Source organism: Dunckerocampus dactyliophorus, chromosome 9 (assembly GCF_027744805.1).
Source record: "Dunckerocampus dactyliophorus isolate RoL2022-P2 chromosome 9, RoL_Ddac_1.1, whole genome shotgun sequence".
Classification (NCBI taxonomy): domain Eukaryota; kingdom Metazoa; phylum Chordata; class Actinopteri; order Syngnathiformes; family Syngnathidae; genus Dunckerocampus; species Dunckerocampus dactyliophorus.
The window spans coordinates 14,620,126-14,637,512 of NC_072827.1; the positions used below are offsets into that span (position 1 = coordinate 14,620,126).

General features: G+C 41.7%; 1 protein-coding gene across 9 annotated transcripts in view; it reads left to right on the top strand.

Moving 5' to 3' along the window:
- The window catches only part of tns1b (tensin 1b), a 172,390-nt gene that overhangs the window by 73,494 nt on the left and 81,509 nt on the right, over positions 1-17,387 (top strand). For all 9 annotated transcript variants that reach the window (XM_054786473.1, XM_054786479.1, XM_054786471.1 and 6 more), the window contains one exon: positions 15,496-15,534. In XM_054786473.1, coding sequence (XP_054642448.1) covers positions 15,496-15,534 — 39 coding nt within the window. The remainder of the gene's footprint in view (positions 1-15,495; positions 15,535-17,387) is intronic.

The following is a 17,387-nucleotide window of genomic DNA, read 5'->3' on the forward strand; positions in this document are numbered from 1 at the left end:
GGCTTCATAGTCGAAATAGGCACCTCCCATGATGTGCGTTGTTAGCTGGCTCATACTAACTTGTATTCACTCATTAGAACGCACAGAAAAGGGAAATAAATATGTGTTCATGCTTCACATAAGGATTTTGGGTGAAAAAAACATTCCAAAAAATGCAGTTTTCCTTTAAGTTTACAAGACACAGAGTGTCACGTTTCGCAGGACAGGAGCGAGTGCTTCCTGTCCTGTGCCCTTATTTTGGCAATGTGTACTTCCTGCCGGGTGGAAGAGGCAGCTGCTTCACACCTGGTGGCTACGCAGCTGTAGCCATTTACCATTAGTGGCTGTTAAAGGACCAGCGTCGTCAGACGTATGGCGCTGGTTCATTGTCGTTAATGTTGCTGTTGCCACCGTTCCTACTGTACCTCGTCTCCTTTCCGGTGCTGTCACGTAGATCAGTTTACTTACCTGGATTCTACCTTTTGTATTTGTTTTCCACAGAGCCTTTTCCTCTGTCGCTTTTGTTTTGCTGCAATGAGTAACTGCACTTGCATTATTAAAACCTTTTTATTTTTGCACGCAACTGCCTCATCTCTGCATACTGGGGGTGAAGCACTCAACAACCTCAACTCGTGCCTGACAGATCATGGCAGAATGAACCAGCCAGACCTGAGCCCCGCAGAGACAGTTCCCCGCAGCTTCGCGGAAATGGCCGCTCGTTATGAGCATATGCTGCGGGACCACGATGGACCTAGCGGGCTCCATGAGCGCCTCAAGGAATTAAGGACCAGCATTGCTCGCAGCCAGGCGACCAGACGCAAGGCCCACGTCTAGCCCCTTCTCCACCATTCCGGATCTTTTGGAGACGTCTGGAATCCGTCCCTTGAGGGGAGGGCTATGGCCTCTGGAGCCGGCCGCAGGGACGACAGGTTACCTAAGCGAGGTCGGGTCACCTCCAGCGCCCGCTAACCCTTTACGCAGGGTTTCACCTGCGGACGAGAGCAAGCCATCGTCCGCCGAGGCTCCTCCTTCCCTTCTGTCCACCGAGGGCAAGCCTTTGTCCGCCGCGGCTCCTCGTCCTCCTCCGGCCGAGAGCAAGCCTTCGACCGCCGCAGTACTTCCTTTGGCCGAGAGCAAGCCGGCACTCACCACAGCTCTTCCGACAGCCGAGCCCAAGCCGTCACCCGGACCCGGCCGCTCCTGCCACCTCCCACTCCGTCACCGCAGACCCGGCTGCTCCTGCCGCCTCCCACTCTGTCGTCACAGACACGGCCGCTCTATTCGTCGACGGGCTACCTCATCTGCCACGCTTGCCGGCTGCACCGTCGAGCGACCCTCCGTCGCCACCTGACACCTTCTCGCCGGCGGTGGGGATGCCGGTGCGGCTTTGCCGTTCGTCCGGTGATGGGGGGCGTGCAAGCCCGGCGACCCTCCGCCGATCCTCCCTCCACCCACCCTGGAATTGATGGACTTGCTGAACGTCTGGCATCCGTTCTGTGGGGGGGCGTACTGTTACGTTTCGCAAAACAGGAACGTGTGCTTCCTGTCCTGCACTCTTATTTTGGCAATGTGTACTTCCTGCTGTGTGGAAGAGGCAGCCGCTTCACACCTGGTGGCTGCGCAGCTGTTGCCATTTACCATTAGTGGCTGTTAAAGGACCAGCGTCGTCAGACGTATGCCGCTGGTTCATTGTCGTTAATGTTGCTGTTGCCACGGTTCCTACTGTACATCGTCTCCTTTCCGGTGCTGTCACGTAGATCAGTTTACTTACCTGGATTCTACCTTTTGTATTTGTTTGCCACAGAGCCTTTTCCTTTGTCGCTTTTGTTTTGCTGCAGTGAGTAACTGCACTTGCATTATCAATTAGGAAAAATGTAGAAACATGCTCACAAAAAATGGAAATGTGTGCCTCGAAAGCCGACCACTTTTTTTTTTTGTTCTACCACGGTGCGCCCCGTTCCACTGATGCTGTTGACAGCGGACTCGTTCATCTTCCTCTTGTTATGCCACTGTCGTGTCCTCCAAATATTATATTTTCATGGACCTCCAGCTCGCCAACTAAGATTTACACCTCAGTATTGGTGAAGTTCTGCTTCTCTGTCTTCTCACCGGCCACGATTCAGAAGAACCGAGCGGAATGAAATCAAGGGTCATTAAATATGGAAGTCGTATTCATGTGCGGCTGCACGGTGGCCTAGTGGTTAGGCCATACAGTCAGGAGATCGGGAAGATCTGGGTTTGAATCTCCGTTGGGCATCTCTGAGTTTGCATGTTCTCCCTGTGCGTGTGTGGGTTTTCTCCGGGTACTCCGGTTTCCTCCCACATTCCAAAAACATGAATGTTAGGTTAATTGGTGACTCTAAATTGTCCATAGGTATGAATGTGGGTGTTGGCTGGCGACCAGTCCAGGGTGTACCCCACCTCTTGCCCGAAGTCAGCTGGGATAGGCTCCAGCATACCCGCGACCCTAGTGAGGATAAGCATAAGTGATAAGGTATTCATGAGACACTTTGCATTGATTATATGGCGAATTGAAGGCGAGGAGAGGGCTTGACCTGCGTACGCACCATTGGACAGCAGGTGAAGCACAAGTCCAAGTCCAAAAAAAAGTCTAAGTCAAGTCTCAAGTCAAAATAGGCCAATTCCAAAAATAGGGCAAAGTCCGTCGTCATAGGCTTGAAATTGAGTCCTTGAGTCCTTACAAGTCTTGAACACTGTTTAGTGTTTAGTGTTTCCCAAATAAAATGCAATTTTAACAATGTAACAGTCTATTACATTTGACAAATAGAATGGCTGCATTTTGAATTGTTTTATTTTTTAAATAAAATAAGACCATTGTGACAAATTGTAGTCACAGAAAAAGAGTGCTGACAGAGCATTCAGGGTCTAATCAGTGCACAGAAATGTAATCCACACCCTCGCTGTTTGTTCTTAAACCTGACTGGATATTAATAGATGCATTTAATGAGGCAGATTTAAATGGAAAAAGTGCTGTTTTGCTGCAAATTACACAATAACAACCATGTTAGTTGAATACATTGAATGGGGGCACATTTTACTCGATACATTCACTGAAAATCTCAAGTGTTTGCAGGTATTTTCAAGCCATCGGCGCCGAGTCATTGATGTTAAAGTCCAAGTTGAGTTGCAAGTCTTTGATGAAATTGTCGAGTGGTGATATTGTGACTCAAGTCCAAGTCGTATGATTCAAGCCCACACCTCCGGGGACGAATACGACATATTAACAGAATGTAGACCAGTGCTTCTGAAATAGTGGGGCGACGTGTCAGGGTGGCGTAAAGGGGGTAACATTTGCTCTTTACTTGCTAGCTCTCAGAGACTCCAGTTGAGTTCCATTTCAGTTTTTATTTTGAATCACTGTTAAACAGAACATACAGAATGCATGTCAGTTATGACTTAATTCCTCTCTGACACTCAACAACTGCACTGGCTCTATGCTATTTTACATTGGAAATCCCATATTCGCGCTAGCAATTAACATTAACATTTACATGGCATGATTTTGAATACCTCCAAATGTGACATCTAATTAAACAATTAAATGTACATTTAAACTTGAACAGATGATGCATTATAAGCATAACATACAAGTACTTACAGACAAGGGGGGGAGGCATGACAGAAAATAAGTGAGAATCACTGATGTATGCTCAAGGCTTTTCAACTGAACTGTCAGGAAGAAAGAAGCCAGAGCAGGTAAGAAAACAAGAATAGACAAAGATAACCACAGACTCGAGACAGGTGTGAGACACATGGACGGGCAAGGAATGACTGGCAGATGCATGGAGAACCTGGCATGCCTGACAGTAATACACAACTTATCACCACACGTAGGTGTGACTGAGACAAGAACAGACAAAGGAATATTCATCAAAATAAAACAGGAAATAACAAAGTAATTCCATAACAAAACACCAAATACAAAGCCAAAAATCCGCAATTGAAACAGGCTGTGACAAGGGTCTAGACCCGCCTCAGCTTGTCCGATTTTGACAACAGAATAAAGGCACTCCTTATACACTGCAAACCTAGCATGCTCAGTGTTTGACCAAATGCATGAGAGACGACACACACATTGCTTTTAAACAATTTCCCATTAGTGACTCTAAATTTACTACAAGTAAATGCAACATCCGAGGTAACCAACAAAAATAATGTAAGCCGAAAAATGTGTGCAGTTAAAAATATTAACTTATCAAAACAGATGATAACCTGGACTTTATTAATGAAATGCCTTAACTGATGTTTATGTTTCGACACAGTCAGAAAAAAGGGCAGTGTCTTTAACAAACACTTACCATCTAAAACATATAAACCTGTACAATCTAATGAGATTCAGTACAACACAGAATATCTAGCATCTAGCATTTTAGTGGAACCTTGGTTAGCGGCCGCCCGTTGAAAATTTATGCCAAAATTTTGCCTCGGTTTGCGTATATTCTCCAGTTAGAGTACAATATGGCGCGTGTCGTACGCAGTGTTTTAATAACACTGCATCAGTCCAATCGTGTCCTTGATTTATTTTTATAACAGTGTGTCATTGTTAGCACATTTGTTATTAGCTTGCCACAACATGGAAACAGGAGGAACTGGGAGTCAGCTTCGTCGCGAGCCTATGATGTCATCAGCAGTTTGATACTTTTACAATAGCTTTACATTCATAGAACAATTCTAAATGCATAGAAATGATGAATGAAAGGGATAAATGAACATCTAAGGTTACGTGATTGTTTGGCTCCATTTTGGCTTATTGAGGCAAGAAACACAAGTGAATTCAAGAAAAAACTCAGTTTTGCTGCCACATCGTGTCTTTGGGAACAGTCGCGTCAAGAATCATGTCTTCAATGAAGGTAAAAGTAACGTTAAATGTTCATTTATCCCTTTCATTCATCATTTATATGCATTTCAAATTGTTTTCTGTACGTAAAAGTATCATTGTAAAACTATAAAAATGTGTTTTATGTTAACGAGGGAAAGGCTTCTTGAGACGTCATCTGTACTTCTGTGATGAAGGTGTCGGACGTTTCGCTCCTCATCCGAAGAGCTTCGTCAGCGAACTAACAAGTGCTGGTAGCCCAGGCCTTAAATACAGTTAGAGTGGGCGGAATGAGGTGGAGCCATGGCCGAGCCAAAACAATAGATGCTAACGAGCCAGTATCAGAGTCGTTCATACCCAACTACAGGGAGCTACACCTCCCTTTGATCGGAGGTGTGAATGGCAGGAGAGGATTAGACCACAACTCCTCACAGTTTTAGTGTAAGGAACCAATAGGAGGAGGGCATTGGCACACCAATTCCGCCCACTCTTACTGTATTTAAGGCCTAGGCTACCAGCACTTATTAGTTCGCTGACGAAGCTCTTCGGATGAGGAGCGAAACGTCCGACACCTTCTTCACAGAAGTACAGATGACGTCTCAAGAAGCCTTTCCCTCGTTGGACAACTCCTGTACGACTGAGAGCCTACACAGACGTTTTATGTTAACGTTTTTGACTTTTTGGCACAGATTCATTGGATTTAAATTATTTGTCATGGGAAAAACGGATTCGGTTAGCATCCATTTCAGTTACAATCTGACCTTCTGGAACGGATGAATTATGCTAACCAAGGTTCCACTGTACTCAGTTTTGATAATGAGAGAGAGTTGATATTTTCTTTTTCACTATTGTAGTTGTAATATATCTACCAATGTAAGGGCCTATTATCTGTGTATCATTTTCATTTACGTTGTCCCTTCTCCTGTTTTGTTGGCGCATTACTTACAGCTCATGAGCAGCTGTATGATGACATCATACAGAAAAATGTTTTTACTGGCACAAAGACGCAAAACGGAAGACGTTGAAAGACTTCTTCAGTTTTGATGAGGGTTAGGTTTCCAGCCTTTCAGCGAATATTTCCAAAACCTATTTCTCTGCACTGCTTAGCTTCGCCGGTGTCTCATTTGGATGGGAAATTTCATGTTTGGGTCGCAATAAATCATAGAATGTTTTAGGAAAATAGCAAACCTTCTGTCGAGAAACAGATAGGGGCTTCTATTGGATGTCAAAATAATAATTGTGATTCATCATGACGGCCTTAATTTCTCACCCTTCAAGACCCCTCCTCATCCTTCACTACTTGGCTTGGTTCCAGACAGTGAGGGCCTTGCTAAATGTGTAAATCAGCATGCTGGTAAATACTCTTAGCTGAAAGAGCGTGGGAAGAGAACGTGACCACTGCTGTAACTGGAGCAAAAGAGACAACCATAACTTTTCTCCATTCCACACAATGACTTCTTTTGCATGAGGTCTTAGTGAGAACAAACAGGTGCTCCATCATGCAAACACCACTGATGTTGTTGGTCTGTCTGTGTAGGACACAGCAGGGACACACACCAACTAAAGCCTAGGTCACAACCGGTCGTAAGGGCTCCTGTGGCCGGTTTGCGTTCATTCACAGAAATTGCATAGGCAATTTATACATTGTTGCTGTGCCATGACAATCACGTATTTCTGCTTTATAGACTTTCATTTGTATAGCACTTCTCTACCTTCAAGGTATTCAAAGCTCTGTGATGCTGTTACCACAATTACCTACTGATGACGCAGCATCAGGAGCAACTGGGGGTTCAATATGTTGCCCAATGATCCTTCGAGTTGGTCACGGGAGAACTGAGGATCGAATCAGCAAGCTTCAGTTTGGAGACGGCCGCCAACTGTAAAAGAACCAGTCCAATGAGGTTCATTTGGTCTAACATTCAGACGTACTAAACAGTCTTTTTTACAGACCAGAGTTAGCAATTTTTTTTTGTACCTGACAGTTTTGGCTGCTCACTTGCAGTCTTCCTCAGAGTGGTCCCGTGATGTTCTTGTGACGTGTCTTGACAGCTGATTTATACAGATGTTGCCACTCTCTTCCTGTCAGTGAAGGCAGGGCGACAGCGCCATCTGCTTTCCGACTTCTTTCCACATCCCAGGTGTGAGAGAGTGCAAAGGTCCCCTCGTCCCGGTTTATGGTCCTATTGGCAGGTTTCCCTATTTTAATTGCCTGGATTGAAATATCTAACAGAACCACTATCCATTTTTCACAGAGACTGAGTCAACAATGTGTGGATGCTTTGTTTGGGCACTTGACTAATTTGTTAGGTGCACTGTTGGGCCGTTTGATAACTGAGACATACAGTATGTGTGGCAATAATGATGATGACTGAAGCATCCTCACAATTCACAGAAAAGTTTCCGGCAATGTCCAATTACTTTTGTCCAGCCTTATCGAGTGTTTCATTGATGATCAAAAGTACTTATGTGGATGATTGAGCACAAGTGTGTGGTTTGTTAATCAATATTTAGTGGGGGTTTTTTTATTCTGGTTGGTTGCTACTTTCTGTTTTTTTCCCATTGCTGCTGGCTTTCTGTGACTCTCACTCTTTTAACAAAAGTCATGAAACACATTTTTCAGAGACAGAGTCGGTTTTAAGCAGCTTTTTATGACCAAAGGACTTTGGATTGTCTTGAATTCGGTTCCGGTACTAAACCTGTCCATTGAATGTTGTTTGTGTTGTGGTTTCATGAAAGGCTTTGCCCCTGTAGGTGTAATGGCCTGGTGTCTCACTACTTTTCAATGTTGTGTAGTTTTGATGCCATTAACACCTTACTATTAGACGGACATTAGTGAGTGAACATATAAACACGGACAGAATATAAACAGGCACACACATGCCCCAGTGTCTGAAGTCCTTCTTAAGCTTCTTCATATGAAGCATAAATCTGTAGCGCTGAGACAGGAATCAGCGTTTGGGCCAGGAGCTCAGACTCTTGCTCATTCCGATTCATGCCAGCGCTTCTCCGTCGATATACGTTTCATTTTTTTCCAGAAAGCTTTCACCGAGAGAGAAAAAAGCCATAACTCTCATGAAAGACGCTGTGATAAATCAGTAATTTAGAAGCAGTCTGGCTCATTCCTTTTCTCTTGATGATAAGCCCACATGAACCTGCACACCGGCACGCTCCACCATCACGGCTACACAAAGCCTCCTGTTACTGGTTAGGCCTCACAAATTGAATTTGCACACTGAATACAGTGTTTCCCACAGGACTGCAATCTATCTGTGGTGGTGGGTCGGCAGGGACTTTGGGGTCTAGATGGCGACATTGTTTAGTCTGGTGCTTGTGGGTCTCACGGAACATTACAGTTGAATTATTTCGTGTTGATATTGGCTCGATATCTGTATCGGATTCAAGGCTGCAGTATCGGTATTAGACCGGAAGTGAAAAAGTTGTATCAGGAGACCCCTACAGTTAGCTTAAATATGCATTTAAAAAAAAACAACAACTAATAACAAGCCATATTCAACTTTGAAACTGCATGATTTACTAATTGACATATTTTTGAAAAACTGATAGTGTGAAGCCACAAAATTCAAACCGTGATGTGGCGAGAGACTACTGTACTGCTGTCGAATTATTACAATGTTTAATCAGATTAATCGCATGGTAGCATTGGAATAATTTTGATTATTCATGATTAAACGCAATGTTTTTAACCTATATTATTGATTTTGTTGCAACTTGGCAATTGTGTCAGTTAATTTGTCCAAGATAGAATTTGTCCGTGAGGGCGTGAGGGTTTGTTGCAGGATGGGCCACACATTATCCAAAGTGCTAGCACAATCCCCGACTAACGTGTGCTTTGCATTAATGTATTACTTTAAGATGGAAGTGCTTTGGTGAAAAAAAACTCCTGTTTACATGATACTTTTTTTCGGTCGACTCTTCCGTCATGTTTTTGTTTTTTTTGTACAAACATTTTCCACCGAGAAGGTCAATGTGCTGTTTAGCATCTTCCGTGGATCAAATATCCATTTGCGCATGCACAACGATAACATTTCATGGACAAACTGCCTGAAATGCGTTGCTAGAGACGTTTCAGAGATAGAACTGCATTAACATAACACATATTTATAAAAACGATGATGGATTAATCGGCAACAATATGTCAATTTTGAAAGCTCAAATATAAGGATGCAGGATATATGGTGCAAAGGGCCCACAAAAAATCAACAAATGGCCCCCGGGCCGCACTTTTGACACCACTGGTTTATGTATTTCACCGGGAAAGCAAAGTGTTACCAAACGACAGAAGAGTGTCTCCAGGCTCTGTCTTAGCATAATCACAAGTCAAAGGTCGGGCTGCACGCTTGTGGAGGTGTTTGCCACGCTTCCATACCTGCACTTTCACAGCGTTGGTAATGCACACTCCCCGGGCTTGTGGAGGTTCCCGGCATGTCAGGATCTCGCAAATACTTTGCCTGTCCGAACCGCTTCTATTTCACTACTGAGTATACTCACGGCACAAGAAACATTTGCTGTCTTTCATTTTTAATGCGTACTGCTTGGGATGTCAGAGTGCAGTATTGATGCATACCACCACCTAACAGGTATCGCCAAATCAATTCGTGGTGGCTCAAATTTACAAATAAATGAATGTATGGCAAACACTGGGATAGCTATGCCTGGATAGCAGATGCAAAGACCTGGATAAACATAAAAGCAGTCTGAGGAGGCGTGTGTTTATGTGCCAGTGGAGAGAGGGCTGAGGAAAGTTTGAGGGGGATGGGACTGTTTGGACCTTTTCTTTTACTGTGTGCGTATATTTTATCTCGCTTATTTTCAAAGCAGACCTTTCACTGCAGGGTCTTTTGCCCGATAGATAATTATTACTCATTATGTTATTAGTGAAGCACATTGACTTATTGAAACTTGGGAGACTGACTGCAGTTACATAATGTGTTGGAATATTGAGTGTGTCATTAGCTAAGAAGGAGCTGTTTTACAAATAAACACAGCCCTACAGGCCAGAGACGTCCGACTTGTCTGCAGGAAATGGACCTGGGGTTAATGTTGTTAACACAAGCATGTACGGAATGCAACAACACAATTATCCTTTATTATATTACAGTCATTTGAATACTCTCGATAACATCAACACGCTCTTACTAGGCCTCCTTCCCACGCATCGCAAAGCACAGACAAAGACTTTGTTTAGCTCTTCATTCGAATTTAAAAGTCAGAAGTTGTTGGCATAATTAAGTCTATTGCATACACACTAGTTATATTGTTCTCACAGAAATACAGTTCATGATTTACTGAACTAACTTCTTATAATAGCTAGGAGTTTTAAAATGAAAGTACAGTGGAACCTTGGTTAGTGTTCTTAATCTCTTCCAGAAGGTTCGACTCAAACCAAAACATACTCTAACCAAATCAATTTCTCGCATAAGAAATAATGCAAATCCATTAACACGAACACAAAACACCTTTTTATAATTTTACAATTATAGTTTTACATGCAGAAAACAATTGCATATAAATACATATAAATGATGACTGAATGCTCACTTTGAGCTTCATTGAAGACATAACTGTTGACAAAGATGGCAATCAGGCAGAATGGGTGAGCAAAGATCTACAAGGACACCACCTTCTTTTTTTGCTATGAGTTATTTCTTGAATTTAAAATGGTGGCCCTTCCAACTTTCTTTGGCTCCATTGTGGATCATTTCCAGGCCAGTTGAGAGACATAGTCTCTCCAACGTGTCCTGGGTGGGTCTTCCCTCAGGCCTCCTACAGGTCGGACGTGTCTTGAACACTTCCCCAGCGTGGCGTCCGGTAGTCATCCTGACCAGATGCTCGAGCCACCTCATCTGGCTCCTCTCAGTGCGGAGGAGCAGTGGTTCTACTTGGGGTTTCTCCCGAATGACAATGCTTCTCACCTTATCTGTAATGGAGGACCTAGCTACCCTACGGGGAAAACTCATTCGGCCACTTGTGCCCGAGATGTTTCGGTCACTACCCAAAGCTCATGACCATAGGTAATTTTTTTTTTTATGTTATCGGATTTATCGGTATGACGTCATAAATCCTCATAACGGCCTGCTATTTATTCTGCACCCCTACTAATATCTGTATTACTCCTCTTCATGAAGGCGTTTGAGATTAGCTTTTCACATGCTGGTTAGCCACTGTTTGACCTGTGATTAGTCCACTACAAAGGTCTCACCTGCACCATCCCACTGGATAAATACACTCTGTGGCTTGTGTGAGTTCTCTCCTCAGGCTGTGGCATGTTTCATAAGCTGGAGAGCAGATACTCAGCATGAGGAGGAATGTGAGATATTCTGAAGTGGGCAGACCACCAACCCACACAACAATCTGACGTTTTTGTTTATAAATATATTTTTTTTCCAAAAAAAAGTCCAAGGACAACTAAACTGTGACTTACTTTTGCAAAAATAGCAATTATTATTCAGAGACTGACCTGGAGCCTATCCCAGCTGGTTTCAGGCGAGTGGCAGGGTACTTCCTGGACTGGTTGCCAGGCAATCGCAGTGCACATATACAAATGAGCATTCACATTCACATTCACATTCACACTAATGGACAATTTCAAGTCTCCAATTAGCCGAACATGCATGCTTTTGTAATGTGGGAGGAAGCCGGAGTACGTCAGTTAAGAGAGTAAACCTGTGTCTTACAGCATTACCTTATAGTTTATAAAGGTTTCATGATGGGGACAGTCTTTGACTGTTTCGATTTCCGTTATAAATGATTTCTAAACCTGAAGGTCAATCAGAGTCCAAGAACGAATTTTGTTTTGTTTGTGTTCCTGTGGTTTTTGTCATCATATAAAAACATGCAAACATGTGCCTGGCATTGTTGATAGAAAGGCTGTCAGGTGAAAACACTGACCAGGTTTGACGAGTCAAGGAGTTAGCTGCCACTTCAAGGCCGAGGGCCCCTCAAAGAAGAACAGAATGTTGTTATCAGCGATAAGGATGGTGAAGAAGGAAAGGGTTGGAGGACTGTGGGAGCGTTAGAATAACTTGTAGCCATGCCAAGATACTGTAGACTGTCAACTACGGAGACATGTCACATGTCAGATGAAAACAGAAACAGGGGTGCATTCCATGGAGATGCCCTCATTCAAGTTACTGCACGGTTTATCAAAGCTTTGATAAGTGAACAACTCGTTGGGAACAAAATGCAGCCACATTTGAATATTTTCGAGATACCAATATAAATAAATCACAAGAGGAGAATTCATTTTAAAATTTTGATGGTAAAATGTGTCAATGTGGGATGAAATCGTATTCAGTTTGTGTTGTTATATGTGAAAAGCGGTTGAAAAGCACGAACACAAACCAGATCTCCAGGCTTTGTAATTTGTCTTGGTTAAAGAAAGATGTAAAGTGCTGTTAGCGGTAATCAGTTGTGATAACCCCAAGGGCCTTGTCTTTCAAATAGGTACATTTCCAAACAAAATGAAAACAGCTAAAGTAGTTCCAATCTTCAAAAACGGAGACAGACATCAATTTACAAACTACCAACCAGTTTCTTTATTACCACAATTTTCTAAAGTAATCGAGAAGCTATTCAGTAACAGGTTGAACAAATTTATTAATAAGTACGAATTACTCGCGGATAGCCGATACGGACACACAGCTAACATTTCAATTTACATGGCACTGATTGAAATTACCAACGCTATAGACAACAGAAAGTGTGCAGTTGCAGTATTTATAGATCTGACAAAACCTTTCGATACATTTATCACAACATCCTAATTACAAAATTATAAAGGTACAGAATCAGATGGTCAGTTTTGAATTGGGTTAAAAGCTATCTAGGTTAACAGGAAGCAATATGTAATGCTAAGAGAATACACATCTGCAAGTTTAAATATTAAGGGCGGAGTACCCCAGGGGTCAATACTGGGTCCAAAACTGTTTAACTTGTATATTAAAGACATCTGTAAAGCAACAAAAGACTTAGTTAGTATTATTTGCAGATGATACTACTGCTTTTTGTTCTGGGGAAGCACACAAGAGCTAATTAATAAAGTCACAGGCTACGTTTACATGCAGTCAAATAATCCTGTCATAACCGGAATATTAGCAATAACCCGGTTGCGCACGGCCATGTAAACACCAATAACCCTTTTGAAAAAAAACCCCTAATATTACCCCTGGGTTACTCCTTTTCTAACTTGAAAATCGGGTCATGTATACACCTATTGGGATATCTCGATCAAAAGGAACATTAATGTGTGTTCTGCGCAAGTTCTATTCGATGTGAAATGGATGGGGGGTAGGATTAAATAAGCTTTGCTTCTTCCTACTCCTTTTGGACATGTGGAACTGTGAATTGTGTTATGTGATGAATTCCATTGTAACTTGTATGAATGTTCAAATAAAATTAAACCATTACCATAGTCACAAAAAAGCCACAAAACTTACTTACATTTGTCTGGTCTTTGTCCAGTTTTCCATAGTATAAAAAATGCTCTGTCTGTTCATTGATGATACTGATTATGGGAAAGATCTTCCTCATCTCCTGACTGTGTGGCCAACGTGCTAACCAGTCGGCCACTGTGCGGCCCGTTTTTCAAAAATATATTAATTACCAAATCATTCTGTTTTGTGGTAAAGACGGCCTATCATTAGTCCAAAAAAATGCATGAGGGCTCTAATGTTAAAAAATTGTTTTTAGAAGGTCAGGTTTCCTACAAAAATATTTGATTTATAAATAACAAATCGTACTTTTTCTTTAGAAACTCTAATTCAAAAAAACACGCACATGGCAGCCTCTCATCGATTACGTTGTCAAGTGCCCTAATCGGTCGGTCAATTAAATGGCCCAATGAAAAACAATGAAAACCAGGACACTTTTGTCACTATCTAAAAAAACAACAACAAAAAAAACAGGATGGGACGTGAAAACTACAATATAGATGTTCACTTATTGGCCCATTTCAGCCAAAGATGTAGACCAAAAGGCTCCCTCTTTAATCAGCAGCCAGATGCTGATTTCATTTCATGTTTATCATTGTACTTTAATTGGAAAATGATTTGTAAATTGGAAATTAGGCTGCCGATTGCATTCACTACTTGATCCTGATGCTGCAGAAGTGATACGGTCTGTCCTGTGCCTTTTCTGGGTTGAGTGCTTATCCTAAAGCTCCAGCATAAAATGAAAAGAACGTTTCTGTACAAAAACAACTGGCCATAAGGAATTGTAGAGAAAAAAAGAAAAAAAAAACAATTACTGGCCTGTGTTTGATGTTGAGCCTTATTGCAGATTTGAAAAAAAATGTTGTGCAATGAAAAGACACAGTGCAGAGGTGCACAGGAAGGACACATCAGTCGTGGTGTCCTATTTGTCTTAATACTCATCGTTTGTGTCTCCTGTTAGAGACCATTATCCGTACACTCTTCCTGTTTGAGTCCTGAGTTCAAGCTTACATCATGATTATAGCAAAGGATGCTAATCGGATTTACCCCGGCCCTTCAACAGATCATGGGTTCGTTTGGAGACATCCCGCCCCATGCCTAAAATCTCAGCTTTTTGCTTGATAGGCAACTGCTGTAAAGCTAGATCTCAGCGTGTGAAGGAAAAAAATCTGCCTTGTAGTCGTGTTGTTCAGAATTTTCTCGTGTCCTGTAATCATACTGTGGTTAGCGCAACTTTTAAACATTGTCATTTCACATACTTTATTTGAACATGGATAGGTTTCTTTCTTCTTAAATTACCCTATATTATTTTTACGAAATGTCTATAGTAATGTGTACTTGTCTTGTAGTTGTGGTTATCATTACCCAAAGTTTATGTTCAGTGTGAGTGTACAATGTGATGCTAAGCAGGTAGAACACATTTTAGCTACCCGCTGCTCAGTGACGTACGGTCAGGGTGATCAAGTGAGGTTTGTCATGAAAAATAAATAAATAAACAATAATAATGTAATATAAATATCAATATTTAAACTAGGGTTGCAACAAACCATTATTTTCATAGCCGATGTACAGGTACAGGTACTGTAGATGTACAGTACCTGAGAGGGTATGTGAGTGTGCCACCATTGAGGCAAAGTAGTCTTTTGTGTGTGTGTAAGCATGCATGTTTGGAGCAGCAGTAATCCAACCAGATGTTCTGTAGGTGTGCCAGTCCCCCTCAAACCCTTGCATATCAAGAATGTCTTAACACGATTTAGTGCTGTGTTCAGGTAAAGTGCAGACTGATAGCAGCATTTACCCAAGAGATTGCGGAAAATGTTAGATGGAAAAAGCTTGTTGTGAATCCTGGCATTGCGATGCTCATAAACACATAAAATAAACGCACCTTGAATACCACACTAAAATCTATTTTCTAATGTTTTTTTCCCCTTTTGGTAGAGACATAACTATTGCTCTCTGGTGATTTTACAGTTGTAGTTGGTCTAGGTGCTTTAGAATCTGGGCAATTACAGTCTAAAAAAAGTATTGGAAAAACATATTTTTTATCGAAAGTGAAATATCCTCTTCTCCAAAAGAAACTCCAAAGAAGTCAGTGCCTCACCAGCCATGAACCTCACCGCACATCACTGCTGCTGCTGCAGTTTGTTTGTTTGTTTGGGCAAATGAGAAATTTCAAACTTGTCAATGAAACTCATACTTCCTGTAACAAAGTCTTCTTTTTGTTTTTAGGTGTCTTCATCTTGTGTTCCAGCAACAAACTACGAGCTGGTGAGTAACACGATGTTGTTTCAAGTAATCTAATGTACAGGCTCAGCAGACATAATCGAAGTGTTCTTCGGGGAATAAGTACTATTTTTAAACAGTGGGCTATTCTAACATCGGTAACAAACAAGACAATTACTGTACAATTTTTGATAATGATCCTTGTAACTGAAAAACTGATTCAAAAAATTAAACAAAACATTTCATTTATGGTTGGGGAAATGACACACTTGAAAACATTTTTCTTTGGGGCAAAACTAGAAGACATTTTATTTCAGGTCAAACCACAGATGTACCTTTGCCAATAGTTTGTTCATTTGCTTGCCAGAACACAAAACTGTTTTATCAAAATAAGGAAATGTTTGTAGAGCTAATAATCCAAATGTTGGTCAGTCAATATAGTGGGTTTCGGGAATCTGCTGTAGTATGATGACATCTTTTGGTCTAACAAGTCTGATGTAGTCTGAGTATGAAGTGTATTCTAAGAGAAATAAAAACATCCTTGCCTTATTGCCTTTTTTGGTAATCAGTTGCTGCGTTCGGCTTGGATACAAGTCGCTCAGCCTCTTTCTTGCATGTTTTATATTTTAATGGTTTTGGAAGTTTGACAAACCCAAGGCAAATAACCCCCCTGCACTTTTCTCTTGCACTTCTCTTAGGTTTCATGAAAAGACGATGATGTCATGATATAAGAACATGTTATTATCGTCTTCAAAAAGTATTGGAAGATAGATGTCTTCTGCATGAAGACATTGTTTGGTCAAAGTTTGCCCGCATTGTCGAGGTTTTTTCTTTGTAGAATGATCACCTTTACACAGAGTGCAAGAGAAAGTTCCCTACAAACTTTTAAAACGATCCACTTGGCCTCATTAGGTCATAATTATTCACTTTAATAACTTAACAGGTAGTTGGTTGCTGTTGTCAGCCTTAAAGATTTTGCACCAAAACCCGTAGGATATAATAATTTCGCATTCTTGCTAAACTCATAAAGGATTGCTTTTATTGACTATAGAGCCATGCGAAAAAATTAGGACACCTCATGATGGAAGTCTTCTACTCCTGAACCGCTACACGTGTGTGTACCCTTACTGTGGGTAAAGTTCCTGGTTCCAGGGGTAAGTTCTTGGTTCCGGTGTAAAGCTCCTAGTTTCTGGTTAAAGTTCCTGGTTCCAGGGTAAAGTTCCTAGTTCCTGGATAAAGTTTCTGGTTGCTAGGTGAAGTTCTTGTTTCCTGGGTAAAGTCCTGGTTCCATGGTAAAGTTCCTGATTCCAGGATAAAGTTCCTGGTTCCTGTACAAAAGTTCCTAGTTCCTGGGTAAAATTCCTAGTTCCAGGGTAAAGTTGCAGGTTCCTGGGAAAGTTCCTGATTCCAGGATAAAGTTCCTGGTTCCTGTATAAAGTTCCTAGTTCCTGGGTAAAATTACTAGTTCCAGGGTAATGTTACCAGTTTCTGGGTAAAGTTTTGGGTTCCAGAGTAAAGTCCCTGGTGCCTGTGGTAGCCCCTAATTATTTATAACCTGGCCAAATGTTCAATTTTTTTTAAAGGACACATTTTTACGATATACAGGAGATCCTTGCATTATTAAAAAATTGAACATTTTTATTGAGAAAAATTACTGTTTTTGACACCCACCCCTCCCCCCCAAAAACGCCATTGTTGGCTCGCAACACAATCCAGGTTTAAGCCCTACGTATGCTTCTCACACTTCTTAAACACATTTTAGATTATAAAATGCATAGGTACGCTAATGAATAACAATGTAGGATGATCTATGAACAGACAGAATTATTAAGATGAAGCACCACCGGAGAAAGTTATTTATGTACGTTTCACTTTCGGTTAGCAGCACGCAACTATGG